This window comes from Notolepis coatsorum, assembly GCF_963971535.1.
Source record: "Notolepis coatsorum genome assembly, chromosome: 2".
Taxonomy (NCBI): domain Eukaryota; kingdom Metazoa; phylum Chordata; class Actinopteri; order Aulopiformes; family Paralepididae; genus Notolepis; species Notolepis coatsorum.
In genome coordinates, this window is record NC_140166.1 from 28,235,269 (window position 1) to 28,249,998 (window position 14,730).

At 45.8% G+C, this 14,730-nt stretch overlaps 1 protein-coding gene across 1 annotated transcript in view; it reads left to right on the plus strand.

The window, feature by feature from the left end:
- adamts3 (ADAM metallopeptidase with thrombospondin type 1 motif, 3) overlaps window positions 1-14,730 on the plus strand; it is a gene marked incomplete at its 3' end in the record, with an annotated part of 357,741 nt that overhangs the window by 24,952 nt on the left and 318,059 nt on the right. The window contains exon 3 of the mRNA XM_084307667.1: window positions 1,135-1,604. Within this exon, the coding sequence (XP_084163793.1) occupies window positions 1,135-1,604 (470 nt within the window). The remainder of the gene's footprint in view (window positions 1-1,134; window positions 1,605-14,730) is intronic.

Here is a 14,730-nt window from a genome sequence, read left to right on the forward strand (position 1 = left end):
CAGTAATGTGAGAGTTGTACACACAACATACACAGTAATGTAAGAGTTGTACACATGGCATACACAGTAATGTAAGAGTTGTACACAGAACATACACAGTAATGTTAGAGTTGTACACATGGCATACACAGTAATGTAAGGGTTGTACACAGAACATACACAGTAATGTAAGAGTTGTACACATAACATACACAGTAATGTAAGAGTTGTACACACAACATACACAGTAATGTTAGAGTTGTACACATGACATACACAGTAATGTAAGAGTTGTACACAGAACATACACAGTAATGTTAGAGTTGTACACATAATATACACAGTAATGTGAGAGTTATACACATAATATACACAGTAATGTGAAAGTTGTACACATAATATATACAGTAATGTGAGAGTTGTACACAGAACATACACAGTAATGTAAGAGTTGTACACAGAACATACACAGTAATGTAAGAGTTGTACACATAATATATACAGTAATGCAAGAGTTGTACACAGAACATACACAGTAATGTTAGAGTTGTACACATAATATATACAGTAATGTAAGAGTTATACACAGAACATACACAGTAATGTAAGAGTTGTACACAGAACATACACAGTAATGTTAGAGTTGTACACAAAACATACACAGTAATGTAAGAGTTGTACACAGAACATACACAGTAATGTGAGAGTTGTACACAAAACATACACAGTAATGTGAGAGTTGTACACAGAACATACACAGTAATGTTAGAGTTGTACACAAAACATACACAGTAATGTAAGAGTTATACACAGAACATACACAGTAATGTAAGAGTTGTACACACAACATACACAGTAATGTGAGAGTTGTACACATGACATACACAGTAATGTAAGAGTTGTACACAGAACATACACAGTAATGTGAGAGTTGTACACATGACATACACAGTAATGTAAGAGTTGTACACAGAACATACACAGTAATGTGAGAGTTGTACACAGAACACAGAGTAATGTAAGAGTTGTACACACAACATACACAGTAATGTGAGAGTTGTACACAGAACACAGAGTAATGTAAGAGTTGTACACACAACATACACAGGGATTGACTGTCTTCCTGTGTGTTGTTTGTGTTGCTGTCTCTGACAGAACTCCTGAGGAGCAGGCTGAAGGAGTATGGCCTCATCACGCCCATCAGCACCGACTCCCACGGGCACTACCTGTCCCACCTCCTCTCTGCCAACCACAAGCAGCGTGTCAAGAGAGAGGTGTTCTTCTCTTCCTCCTCCTCTTCCTCCTCCTCCTCCTCTTCCTCCTCGGGCGAGGCAGAGCAGAGGCTCTTCTTCAACATCACAGCGTTCGGGAAGGAGTTCCACCTGCGTCTTTACCCCAACGACCGGCTGGTGGCGCCGGGAGCCATGGTGGAGTGGCACGACGAGGTCCAGGGCTTCGGGAACGCGAGCAGCTACGGCGGCGGCAGCGGCAACATCAGCGAGACGGCCGGCGCCGGGACGGAGAGGATACTGCGGCGCGAGCTGCTCAAGACGGACTGCACGTTCATCGGTGACATCACGGACGTTCCCGGGGCTTCGGTTGCCATCAACAACTGTGACGGGCTGGTGAGTTTGTTCTCAGCCATAAAAGATAGAAGCCCCCTTCACCCCCCCTCATCCCATTCCAACCCCTCCCTCTCTCTCTCCCTCCCTCCTTAAACCCACCCCTTTCCGTTACAAAAGTGACGTGACCTTATCAACTTATGGTTAGTGATTTTAGATGTTTTTTTGTTTTTTTTCTTCTTTTACGTCAGCACGGTGGAGTGGGGGGGTTGGGTGGGGGGGGGGGGGGGGGGGGGGTTTACAGCACATTGTTCTTGAGATATCCAAGACGATGGCTGGGAGAGCTTTTTGTCCGGAAGTTTGTCACGGGTGAGCGGCCTTCCATTGCTGCCGCGATACTTGACGTATAACACCCCCTCCCTACCGACCACTTCCCAGCATAAAACATGAGCAGCCTTTGTGCCTCATCCTCCCCTCATCCTCCCCGTCACCCCTCATAAACCACTTGACCGGTAATTGGGGGGATGACTTTGGGCCAAACATCTCTCTCTCTCAACATTGTTTTGTTTTTTCTTGCCCGCTCGGTGTTTCTCTGCGTTCGCAGCGCTGCCTCGGAGCAAAGACTCAGCGCTTTAGTAGTCGGCGAACAAATGCCTCGAAAAGAGAAACATTGAGAACTTGCTGGATGTATTTATTTTATTACATACATATTACATAATGGATGTGACTTGTGGTTTCTGAGTGTCGAATCACGTTTCATGAATTGTCTTGCCGTGATAATTGGCCTGCAGTGATAACCGCGTAGATCCCATCGTCAGTGGTGGAAAGTAACTAAGTATTTTTACTCAAGTACTGTACTTAAGTACAGGGGCGTGCACAGACAATTTGGGGGGCAGGTGCATGCGGGGTACTTTCAAAATAGATAAGGTCTATTTTTTTTGTGGTAATACATTTTCGTCTTCATATTTGAAAAAAATATATATATATTTGGAAGGGCACTTGGGGCAAAAGGGCAGGGGCTCAAGCCCCCCTTCGGTCCTATCTGTGCACGCCACTGCTTAAGTACATTTTCAAGCTACTTGTACTTTATGTGAATATTTTTATTTTAGGGAACTTTATACTTTTACTTCACTACATTTCAAGGACAATATTGTACTTTTTACTCCACTACATTTATCTGAACCCATCAGTTTTGAAGAAAATGATTTTGCATAGAAAACTTAATACAAAATAACGTAATCAGAGAGGCATAACTGGACCACATACCACTTTAACATAACCTTTAATCAGAGAGGCATAACTGGACCACATACCACTTTAACATAACCTTTAATCAGAACAGCATAACTGGACCACATACCACTTTAACATAACCTTTAATCAGAGCAGCATAACTGGACCACATACCACTTTAACATAATCAGAGCAGCAGAATTGGGCCACATACCACTTTAACACAACCTATAGAGGTCAATGGATACACAAACGTCATGTAGAATGTGTACTTTTACTTTAGATACTTAAGTACATTCAATAGCAAATACTTCTCTACTTTTACTAAAGTAGATTTTGAGTGGAGGACTTTTACTTTTACCAGAGTACTCATTTATCTGAGTAGTTCTACTCAAGTAAAGGAACTGTGCACTTCTTCCACCACTGCCTATCGTGTGGCAGCGTGCCGTGCCGTCCTATAAGCTGTTCTCTGTTAAAGGGATAGTTCAGATTTGTATTACTTTTGATGTTTATCTGTATAATATCCTTTCTCAGCACAATCCATGCTGTTCCTAATACGCGCTCAAAGTCAATGGGGTCGAGCTCCCGTCTGTACGAGCTGACTGATCTTCTTTGTCTGCACTGTGTGGAGCACGTTTCACTGAGCCTCTGTCAGCTTGTACAGACAGGAGCTCCACCCCATTGACTTTGCATTGGTTTGCGGCTAACTATCCAGAGTTAGTGTGAAGGGGGCGGCATGGGCCGCGCTGCTGGAGGAAACGGTACATCTAGAAGACGTGATCCGGTGTGAAACATGCCCAGAGCGCAACGTCTCGTTTGCTTTGTGTGTGTGGGCGTGTCTCCTCGTTTTACTATCCTTACGGGGACGATGTCCCCTCAGATGAAGAAAACATGCATTATTTTCACCCTTATGGGGGACATTGGCACAATGACACAAAGGGCTATGTCAGGGTTAAGGGGTCACAGTCTCAGGTTAAGGGTGTCAGGTTAGGTAGGGTGAGGGATTTAAGTCGATTGGAATGTCCCCCACAAATGATGAAAATATTGCTGTGTGTGTGTGTGCACATTTTTCTCTTTCTTTCTCTCCAAGCAGAGATGTAGAAATCCACAAGGGTTCACTCGTAGGGAATGACCCCGGGGTTGTGAGGAGACATTAAACATACATAACAAGTGAAGAGATTCTCTGAGGCGGCCGTTGAGGGGGGCCGGGGGTCTGGATAACATGCTGCTGCACACTGAGGGAGGCTAGCATGTTCTACTGAGCCGTGCTGTGGAGGGGTGTGAAAGGATTTCACAAATGTGTGGATTTGAGATATTGTGGAATCATAAATATTAAAGGTGTCCACGTTTTTCTTGTAAACAGCTTGCTTTTGTTATATATATATTCACATTTCCACCCAAATAGCGGAAAACAGCTGTCTATTGTTGTTCTATAATCTATAAGCGGAATACATTCCCTACCTCATATAACCTGTTGTTGTTCTATAGTCTACAAGCTGAATACATTTCCTACCTCATATAACCTGTTGTTGTTCTATAATCTACAAGCGGAATACATTTCCTACCTCATATAATCTTTGCAAAGTCTGTTTCTGCCATTTTATTTGCTCTCACTTACATCACACCAATGTTAACTTTCACTTTTGGTTTTGGTGAAGTTGTGACCTCCTTTGATTAACAGGCTGCTAGATTTTGAGGAAGATCGTATAGAGACCAATGGATCTGAAGCACAGGGGTGTCTACAGTACCTCACCCCCGCGCTCGTGGCCTGCTCGTGGGTCCTTGTCGTCTACGTCACCCCAGTGGAACCCTTTTCTCCTACTGTGCTCTATAGCGCCACTTTAATCAACTAGTGGTCAAAAGCTGCATTGCAAGTCAGATTTCTCACGACGTCTTTGTGAATGAGAATGATACTGTATCACATTGTATCACTTTCTATCACCATGCAGCCGTTGACACTTGCTCGCCTAATTCCCCCGGGGCAAGTGAGGGCGAGTTTGCCTTCTGGGTTTTATCTGTCCATCAACACACACTGTTGAGACTGGTCTGGTCCTTTAAGAAGAATGACTTGGAACCCTCATGTCATAAAGACTGGTCTGGTCCTTTAAGAAGAATGACTTGGAACTCACATGTCACTGGTCTGGTTCTTTAAGAAGAATGACTTGGAACCCACATGTCATAAAGACTGGTCTGGTCCTTTAACATTGGACCTTTGGACCATTGGACCTTTAACGAACCTAAACTAACGTTAGGTTAGTTGTAACGTTAGTTTAGGTTCGTGTTAACGTTAGATAATGTACAAAATAAACGTATTCCGCTGCTATAGACGTCGCTCTTTTATTTTGAAACCCCCCAGAAAGGAAGTCATTGCTCTCGTTATCTGCTTGAGTGTCCGGTTAGCTCCGTTAGCGTGCAGTAGTTAGTAGTATATCAATACCAGCCATTGGATTACTGTTTTCTAAATTGGGGAGGCTTTTAATCGTCAAGGTAAGAGGATTTTAAGTCATGGTATTCATAAACTTCAATCGGTTCGGATCCTTTGAATGAATGAGAATGTAAACAAACACGGCTTCACGTAGAAATCACTGACTGCGCTCAGAGAGGAGTCGTTCGGCAAAAAATTGTTCAGAGTATATCTGCTTAGAAAACATAATTGTCGAATTCAATTATTTTTAATTTCTCCACGTGGTAAATACATAGGTCACAACATGTTTACAGGAACGTTTTGGAGTTGTATTCGGAGTGTATTTCGTGACTGTAGGGCACTGTAGGGAACGTCAGGCTCAAACCCTCCCCCACTTCCAGTGATGAAGCTAAGCTACGCTAACAGAGCGACTGTTCCCTAAGCTAAATGCACGCACAGAGACAAAAAAGGTATGCATCTTCTTGTCTAACTCCAGGGAAGATGTTAAATAAGCTAATTTCCCAAAATGTTGGAGTTTTCCTTTAAGAGCTTTCGCCAATTGCCCAAAATGCAGAATAAACGCGTAATAGCCTCTGTCTGCTAAGGCTGTAGATAATAGTCAAGCATATTGCTGTATTCGCTTATATTTTGACACATACATTTGAACGAGACTTGCCAGCTGTCACCCTACATATATAATTGGCATAAATGTCTGCTGTTTGTGTGCTAAGGCGAACAATTTGACTGACAACACTGCATTCATCTTTGCAATGTTCTTTTTACCCCAGACCTTATTTAAACACTGTCTGGCAGGACGTTGACGAGGAGGACAGGCCATCATTTCACCGATCGCATTAGCAGTGAGTGAAGCTTGCTGCTGCGTCCGCTCACCAGGCTCCACTACACTCCGACAGTGAGGAAAGCCTTCACAAACCACGATACACCACGTTTGAACTACAAAGCTACGCTGAGATGGAATTAAATTAAAAACGTGTGTCTCGGACTCGGATAACGAGACGGAGCGCGTCCCGCTGCACGTCGGCCTCTGACTGTCTCTGAATTGATTGGAGGAAACAGGAAGAGCGTGCGGCGCTTATGAAAGACGCTCCGGCCCCCCGCTCTTCTCTAACTAACTACCCCGGAAGACTGCAGCCCCCTCGAGGAGCTCCCGCAGGACATGAGGGATCGTGCTAATTGGCTTCTATTGTGGCTGTAAACTGCGAGGAAGACGCAGGGCATAGGCCTGTGACACAGGAGATACAAATACATTCCTGTCCGGATCAAAGATACGGATGACAATATTCACCACTACAACCCCGGGGCTATGGGTACCAGTTACATGTCACTCATGAGGACGTGGTCCAAATGAGAGACTTTATAAGGTGAACCATTCTGGCCATAGGTTCCACTCCCTCCACTGCTATAGGTGCTCAACTGCTCTACATACAGTCGTGGAATTCTTGATCAAACTGGAACAACAACAAAGCCTCTCGGATGGTGGTCACAATCGCCTCAACGTGGGGATCCTTGTAACCTAGCGTGGAGACATGGAGAGAGCCGCTGACCTCTGACCTCTAGTACACCGTCCCTCCTCTACTTCATGTTATTCCGTCTCGCTCTCTTTTGCAGCCTGACATCAAAAGCCCGTCGTAGCGCATCACGCCAGATCAAAAGCTGGCAGCAGCCCGGAGTCGCTGGCTAATGAAACGGGCTGCCGTTCTGAGGGCCAGCACTCTTTGATCTCAAGTGGTACCTGGCCCTGCTAGGTGTGTGTTTTACTGGCTCTTAATTATAGCCAGCCTGATGTCTGGAACGCTTTACTGCAGCAGAGCAGGCAGGCGGGCGGGCGGGCGGAACGGGCAGGCAGGCGGGCGGAAGCGCGGGCGGGACGGGTGGGGCAGGCGGGCGGCGGCGGGCGGGCAGGCAGGCAGGGCAGGCAGGCGAGCGGGCTGCGGGCAGGCAGGCAGGGCGGCGGGTGGGTGGCAGGCGGGCAGACAGGCAGGCAGAGCAGGCAGGCAGCAGGCAGGCGGCGGGCAGGTAGCGTTGTTGCTAATGCTTATGAAGCAGATACTTCCTCTGGCTTAGACAGCAGCAATTGTGTGAGTGTGTGTGTGTGTGTGTGCGTGTGTGTGTATGCGTGTGCGTGTGTGTGCGTGCGTGCGTGTGTGCGTGTGTGTGCGTGTGTGCGTGTGCGTGTGTGTGTGTGCGTGTGTGTGTGTGTGGAGTGAAGCCAGGGGTGCTCTGTGTTGGCCTGTGTGGGATGCATGTAGCTGGAAGGGGCCTGGGGACATTCCTCAGCTTCTTGATAACGATGACAGAGCGTTTAACTTCTCAACTCCTTTTGTGCTACAGCTTGTTTGGACCAAGTGGTCCGATTGGCCAAGAGGCATTCTGGCTGATAGCCCCCCCCCACTAGTACAACAGCAGGCGAGAGACGTGTGGCTCGGCTTCTGTTTGCGTTCACACTGTACGCAGCATCTGTAGTACGGAGCAGACTGGTTGTTCTGTGGCGTCTTGTTAAAGGGACACTTCACCAAAAAACATTTATTTTGAACATAATCTCACGTACATCGCAAAAAACTTAAATAGTTTTGCACACATTCATTTAGTTTGACAGTTATTGAGAGTAAATGAGTTGGAAATGATGTAGATTGAAAAATTAGCAATACCTTTTTTTATAGGGACTCCTACCTACCGTATAATTTCATTGAGCTGATATTAACACAACACAAGGATTCAGTGTAAAGCGTTAAAGTGTAACATACATGACCTACAGTGACGTGTGGGAGTACAGCTGGGTGCCTTCCCGGCCTCCCGGCCTCCTTTCAGGAGTAAAACCTTTCGGAATGTTTCCTCCGAAATCTACCTTCGAATTTTACCCACTCGATAATAACTCCTGATGGCCTGTTTAGACGTCGCCGTTAGAATGTCCACTTCTCTAAATTGTAGTCTCGTAAGTATGTGAGCCGTGCAAACCATTATTTTGGATAAAAACACGGTCCAGTGGCCTGAAGGTAAATAGTCCTACCGAATGTATAGTCTGAACCGTATAGCTTTGGCCTTTGTTTCCTGTATAGAGTCGGCTTCCAAATCCCCCATTCGCACGGTTAACCCTTTCACTGCCGCACTACCAAACGCTTAACCCTTTCACTGTGACAATACAGAAGATTAACCCTTTCACTGCCACACGACAAAGGGTTAACCCTTTCACCACCACACTACAGAAGGTTAACCCTTTTACTACCACACTACAGTCTGTAGTGTGATAGTAAATGGGTTAACCTTCTGTAGTGTGGTAGTGAAAGCGTTAAGATGGGAGGGGGGGGGGGGGGGGGTCCCTGTCTGATGGCCTGTGTATATAGTATGTCTCTTGGCTTCCTCTGACACCGTTGAACCCATCGGAAAGTCACCAGCGTGCGTTACGAGCGCCGATCAAGCGGTTCCCTCTCCCTCCAGCTCTGCTAGGAAGCCTAACCCTAACCCTACGAAGCCTCGTCTCGTCTCCACGTGGAGCTCCTGGGACTCTGCTGAGATGCTTTAGAGAGGTCTTTGAACTTTAGGAGGCCTATTTCCTCTCTCTCTCTCTCTCTCTCTCTCTCTCTCTCTCTCTCTCTCTCTCTCTCTCTCCTCTCTCTCTCTCTCTCTCTGTCTCTGATGCTCTCCCTCTCTGTATGTCTCCTCTCTCTCTCTCTCTCTCTCTCTCTCTCTCTCTCTCTATCTCTCTCTCTCTCTCTCTCTATCTTTGTCTCTCTGTCTGTTTCCTCTCTCTCTGTCTCTATGTCTCTTCCTCTCTCTTTCTCTCTCTCTCTGTTTCTCTCTGTTTCTCTCTGTTTCTCTCTCTTCTCTCTCTCTCTCTCGCTCTCTGTCTCGCTCTCTGTCTCTCTGTCTCTCTCATGGGGTTCCTTCAGAGACGCGGGGTTCCTTCAGAGACGCAGGGTTCAAGTTCAAGTTCAAGTTTCTTTATTAGTTGTCATACAGAAGTACAGAATACTTTTATACAAAATGCTTCTTTCTGTTACGCTTCAGAGACTGTGCTAGGCAAAAAAGATAAGTATAACATAAGTATAGCAAGTATAAAATAGAAGTCAAGTACGTAGACAAAAGTGGTTCAGTATATACATATATACAATGCTCAATGTAGAGTAGAAGTAGGAGAAGAGAGTCGATCCAGGCACTCAAAAAGATGTAAAATCCAGAGGGAAGATGGTTAAAAGGCCTTTATTAAAGGTGGCTAAGTCATTTAAAATCTAATCAACATGTTTCGACCATAGCGGAAGTAACTGAGTTACCATACAATATACTATACATTGCAAAGGATGAGGTACAATTTAGGTACAATTTACAGTAAGGTGTAATGAGGTATGGGTTGTAGTGCAAATTCTTTACCAATAAATATAAAGTGTGCTTAGGTGTTCTAAAGTGGTTAAAGTGGGTGCTGCAGTGAGTTGTATGTTTAAAGTGAGTGTGTGCGTGTGGATGTGTGTGCTGTGAGCTGTGAGTGCATTTGATGGTTGTTACATATTGTTATTGTTCGTTGAGCATCCTGATGGCCTGGGGATAGAAGCTTCTTCTGAGTCTCTCTGTGCTTGCCATGAGACTCCGGTATCGCTTGCCTGACCGCAGCAGTTCAAAGAGGCAGTTGTTTGGGTGGCTCGAGTCTTTGATAATTCTCTTAGCCTTGCCCATGCACCGCTTGTTGTAAATGCCCTGGAGAGTGGGAAGCGTTCGGCTGAATGGGCCACTCTCTGTAGTCTGCTACGGTCTTGTGCGGTGCTATTCCCAAACCAGGAGGTGATATTGCCAGTCAGGATGCTCTCTATTGTGCATGAGTAGAAGTTCTTAAGGATCTTCTGACTGACTTGGAACTTCCTTAGGCGCCTGAGGAAGTATAGTCGTTGCCGTGCCTTCTTCACAACACTGTCAATGTGTGTGGTCCATGTCAAGTCCTCGGATATGTGGACTCCGAGGTACTTAAAACTGTTCACTCTCTCAACCGGTGCCCTGTCGATGCTGAGGGGGCTGTAGTCCCTGACCCCCGACCTCCTAAAGTCCACAATCATCTCCTTTGTTTTGCTGACGTTCAGGGAGAGGCTGTTCTCTTGACACCATCCCGCTAGAACCTTGACCTCCTCCAGGTAGGCCCTCTCGTCGTTTGCAGAGATCAGGCCCACCACTACTGTGTCGTCAGCAAATTTGATGATTGTGTTGTTGTTCCGCTGTGCCACACAGTCATGTGTGTACAGGGAGTAGAGGAGGGGACTCAGAACACAGCCCTGGGGGGTTCCTTTAGGGTCCCTTCAGAGACGTAGGGTTCCTTCAGAGATGTGGGGTTCCTTCAGAGACGTGGGGTTCCTTCAGAGACGTGGGGTTCCTTCAGAGACGCGGGGTTCCTTCAGAGATGCGGGGTTCCATCAGAGATGCAGGGTTCCTTTAGAGACGCAGGGTTCCTTCAGAGACACAGGGTTCCTTCAGAGACGTGGGGTTCCATCAGAGACGCGGGGTTCCTTCAGAGACACAGGGTTCCTTCAGAGACGTGGGGTTCCTTCAGAGACACATGGTTCCTTCAGAGACGTGGGGTTCCTTCAGAGACTCAGGGTTCCTTCAGAGACGTGGGGTTCCTTCAGAGACGTGGGGTTCCTTTAGAGACACAGGGTTCCTTCAGAGACGCGGGGTTCCTTCAGAGACGCAGGGTTCCTTCAGAGATGTGGGGTTCCTTCAGAGACGTGGGGTTCCTTCAGAGACACAGGGTTCCTTCAGAGACCCAGGGTTCCTTCAGAGATGCAGGGTTCCATCAGAGACGTGGGGTTCCTTCAGAGACGCGGGGTTCCTTCAGAGACGCAGGGTTCCTTCAGAGACGCGGGGTTCCTTCAGAGACACGGGGTTCCTTCAGAGACACATGGTTCCTTCAGAGATGTGGGGTTCCTTCAGAGACACATGGTTCCTTCAGAGACGTGGGGTTCCTTCAGAGACACATGGTTCCTTCAGAGATGTGGGGTTCCTTCAGAGACACAGGGTTCCTTCAGAGACGTGGGGTTCCTTTAGAGACACAGGGTTCCTTCAGAGACGTGGGGTTACTTCAGAGATGTGGGGTTCCTTTAGAGACGCAGGGTTCCTTCAGAGACATGGGGTTCCTTCAGAGACGTGGGGTTCCTTCAGAGATGCAGGGTTCCTTCAGAGACCCAGGGTTCCTTCAGAGACGCAGGGTTCCTTCAGAGACGCGGGGTTCCTTCAGAGACGTGGGGTTCCTTCAGAGATGCAGGGTTCCTTCAGAGACGTGGAGTTCCTTGAGAGACGCGGGGTTCCTTCAGAGACGTGGGGTTCCTTCAGAGATGCAGGGTTCCTTCAGAGACGTGGAGTTCCTTGAGAGACGCGGGGTTCCTTCAGAGACGCAGGGTTCCTTCAGAGACGTGGAGTTCCTTGAGAGACGCGGGGTTCCTTCAGAGACGCGGGGTTCCTTCAGAGATGTGGAGTTCCTTGAGAGACGCAGGGTTCCTTCAGAGACGTGGGGTTCCTTCAGAGATGCAGGGTTCCTTCAGAGACGTGGAGTTCCTTGAGAGACGCGGGGTTCCTTCAGAGACGCGGGGTTCCTTCAGAGACACAGGGTTCCTTGAGAGACACGGGGTTCCTTCAGAGACGTGGGGTTCCTTCCGAGACGTGGAGTTCCTTCAGAGACGCGGGTTTCCTTCAGAGACGCGGCTTCCGTCTGGTTTCTCTTCCTCGCAGGAGGTAATGACAGTGTTTGATCCTCCTGAAACACCTGGTTTGTATGGAGTTCTTTTTGGTGGATTTTTACAAGTACAGTAAGTCCGTCGTAAAAAAGAAAATATAAAAGCAGGACGGAGGCTCGGCTGCCCTCTCACGGCTGGTCGGGTCAGTGCTGCTGTTTCACGTGGCCAAGACTAACAACAGCACACACACACACACACACACGCACACACACGCACACACACACACCCACACACACACACACACACACACACACACACACACACACACACACACAGCCCATAAGAAAAGAGAGCGCAGACAAGGGAGGAATGCGATTGACCCTGAGATGTCAGAAGAAGTCGGTGTATACTGTACCAGGGGGTCTCTCTCTCCGTCTCTGTCTCTGTCTCTCTCTCTCTCTCTCTCTCTCTCTCTCTCTCTCTCTCTTCCTCTCTCTCTCTCCTCTCTCTCTCTCTCTCTCTCTTTGTCACTGTCTGTCTCTGATGCTCTGTCTCTCCCTCTCTGTCTGTCTCCTTCTCCCCCCCCCCCCCCCCCCCTCTCTCTCTCTCTCTCTCTCTCTCTCTCTCTCTCTCTCTCTCTCTCTCTCTCTCTCTCTCTCTCTCTCTCTTTACACCACTACTGTTTGCCTTCACTCAGTGCCTCTCAGTCCCTCTCATTGTTTAATTAGCTCCACTGAGATGTATGTTACCTCCTGGAATAATATACATCATAATGACATCATAATGACATCACACATATTAACTCTAACTCTTTTAGAATAGATGTGAGGTTAAGAACATACATCATAATGACGTCACACATATTAACTCTAACTCTTTTAGAATAGATGTGAGGTTATGAACATACATCATAATGACGTCACACATTAACTCTAACTCTTTTAGAATAGATGTGAGGTTAAGAACATACATCATAATGACGTCACACATATTAACTCTAACTCTTTTAGAATAGATGTGAGGTTATGAACATACATCATAATGACGTCACACATTAACTCTAACTCTTTTAGAATAGATGTGAGGTTATGAACATACATCATAATGACGTCACACATGAACTCTAACTCTTTTAGAATAGATGTGAGGTTATGAACATACATCATAATGACGTCACACATTAACTCTAACTCTTTTAGAATAGATGTGAGGTTATGAACATACATCATAATGACGTCACACATGAACTCTAACTCTTTTAGAATAGATGTGAGGTTATGAACATACGTCATAATGACGTCACACATGAACTCTAACTCTTTTAGAATAGATGTGAGGTTATGAACATACGTCATAATGACGTCACACATGAACTCTAACTCTTTTAGAATAGATGTGAGGTTATGAACATACATCATAATGACGTCACACATGAACTCTAACTCTTTTAGAATAGATGTGAGGTTATGAACATACGTCATAATGACGTCACACATGAACTCTAACTCTTTTAGAATAGATGTGAGGTTATGAACATACGTCATAATGACGTCACACATGAACTCTAACTCTTTTAGAATAGGTGTGAGGTTATGAACATACATCATAATGACGTCACACATTAACTCTAACTCTTTTAGAATAGATGTGAGGTTATGAACATACATCATAATGACGTCACACATGAACTCTAACTCTTTTAGAATAGATGTGAGGTTATGAACATACATCATAATGACGTCACACATTAACTCTAACTCTTTTAGAATAGATGTGAGGTTATGAACATACATCATAATGACGTCACACATGAACTCTAACTCTTTTAGAATAGATGTGAGGTTATGAACATACGTCATAATGACGTCACACATGAACTCTAACTCTTTTAGAATAGATGTGAGGTTATGAACATACGTCATAATGACGTCACACATGAACTCTAACTCTTTTAGAATAGATGTGAGGTTATGAACATACGTCATAATGACGTCACACATGAACTCTAACTCTTTTAGAATAGGTGTGAGGTTATGAACATACGTCATAATGACACTCCTTAACCACAGCCTTACACTGCACCTCTCTACATCATCACCTCAAAGGGCCTTATCCTCAGCCTAGTAACAAGACTAAGAGTGGGTTGAGCAGCAGGCCTGGGACCCTGGTGCTCTTTCCTCCTCGTCTGAGAACCAGAGATCTGTAGCTACTTTAGCTAACCCACACAATCATGTTACGGTCTGCGTTTTGGTTCAGCAGAATCAAAGAAGCAAGGGGGGCTGTTATGTACTTTCTTCAAACGCACTGTTATTTTTTTTATTAATTATGTCTTTATCACATGCTATCATTAGGCTTTATTGTTGTAGTTATGCTACTGAGAGACAAAGGCAAAATTGGACTTCAGGGTTTTTCCTCTTCATAAAAATAAATAAATTGTGTGGCTTCCTTCATTTAGGACGGCTCAGATTTATTGTGTAGTTTTCTTCATTTAGGACAGATCAGATTTATTGTGTAGTTTTCTTCATGTAGGACAGATCAGATGTATTGTGTAGTTTTCTTCATGTAGGACGGCTCAGATTTATTGTGTAGTTTTCTTCATGTAGGACAGATCAGATGTATTGTGTAGTTTTCTTCATGTAGGACAGATCAGATGTATTGTGTAGTTTTCTTCATTTAGGACAGATCAGATGTATTGTGTAGTTTTCTTCATTTAGGACCGTGTGTCACTATGTGAAAAAATAGCGTCCTTCGAGGGAACGGGGTCACCGCCTAGTCTTCGACGGAACGGGGTCACCGCCTAGTCTTCGAGGGAACGGGGTCACCGCCTAGTCTGCCGTGACCACTGTCCCTCATACTGTACCAATATGGGCAGAATTAGGTCGGT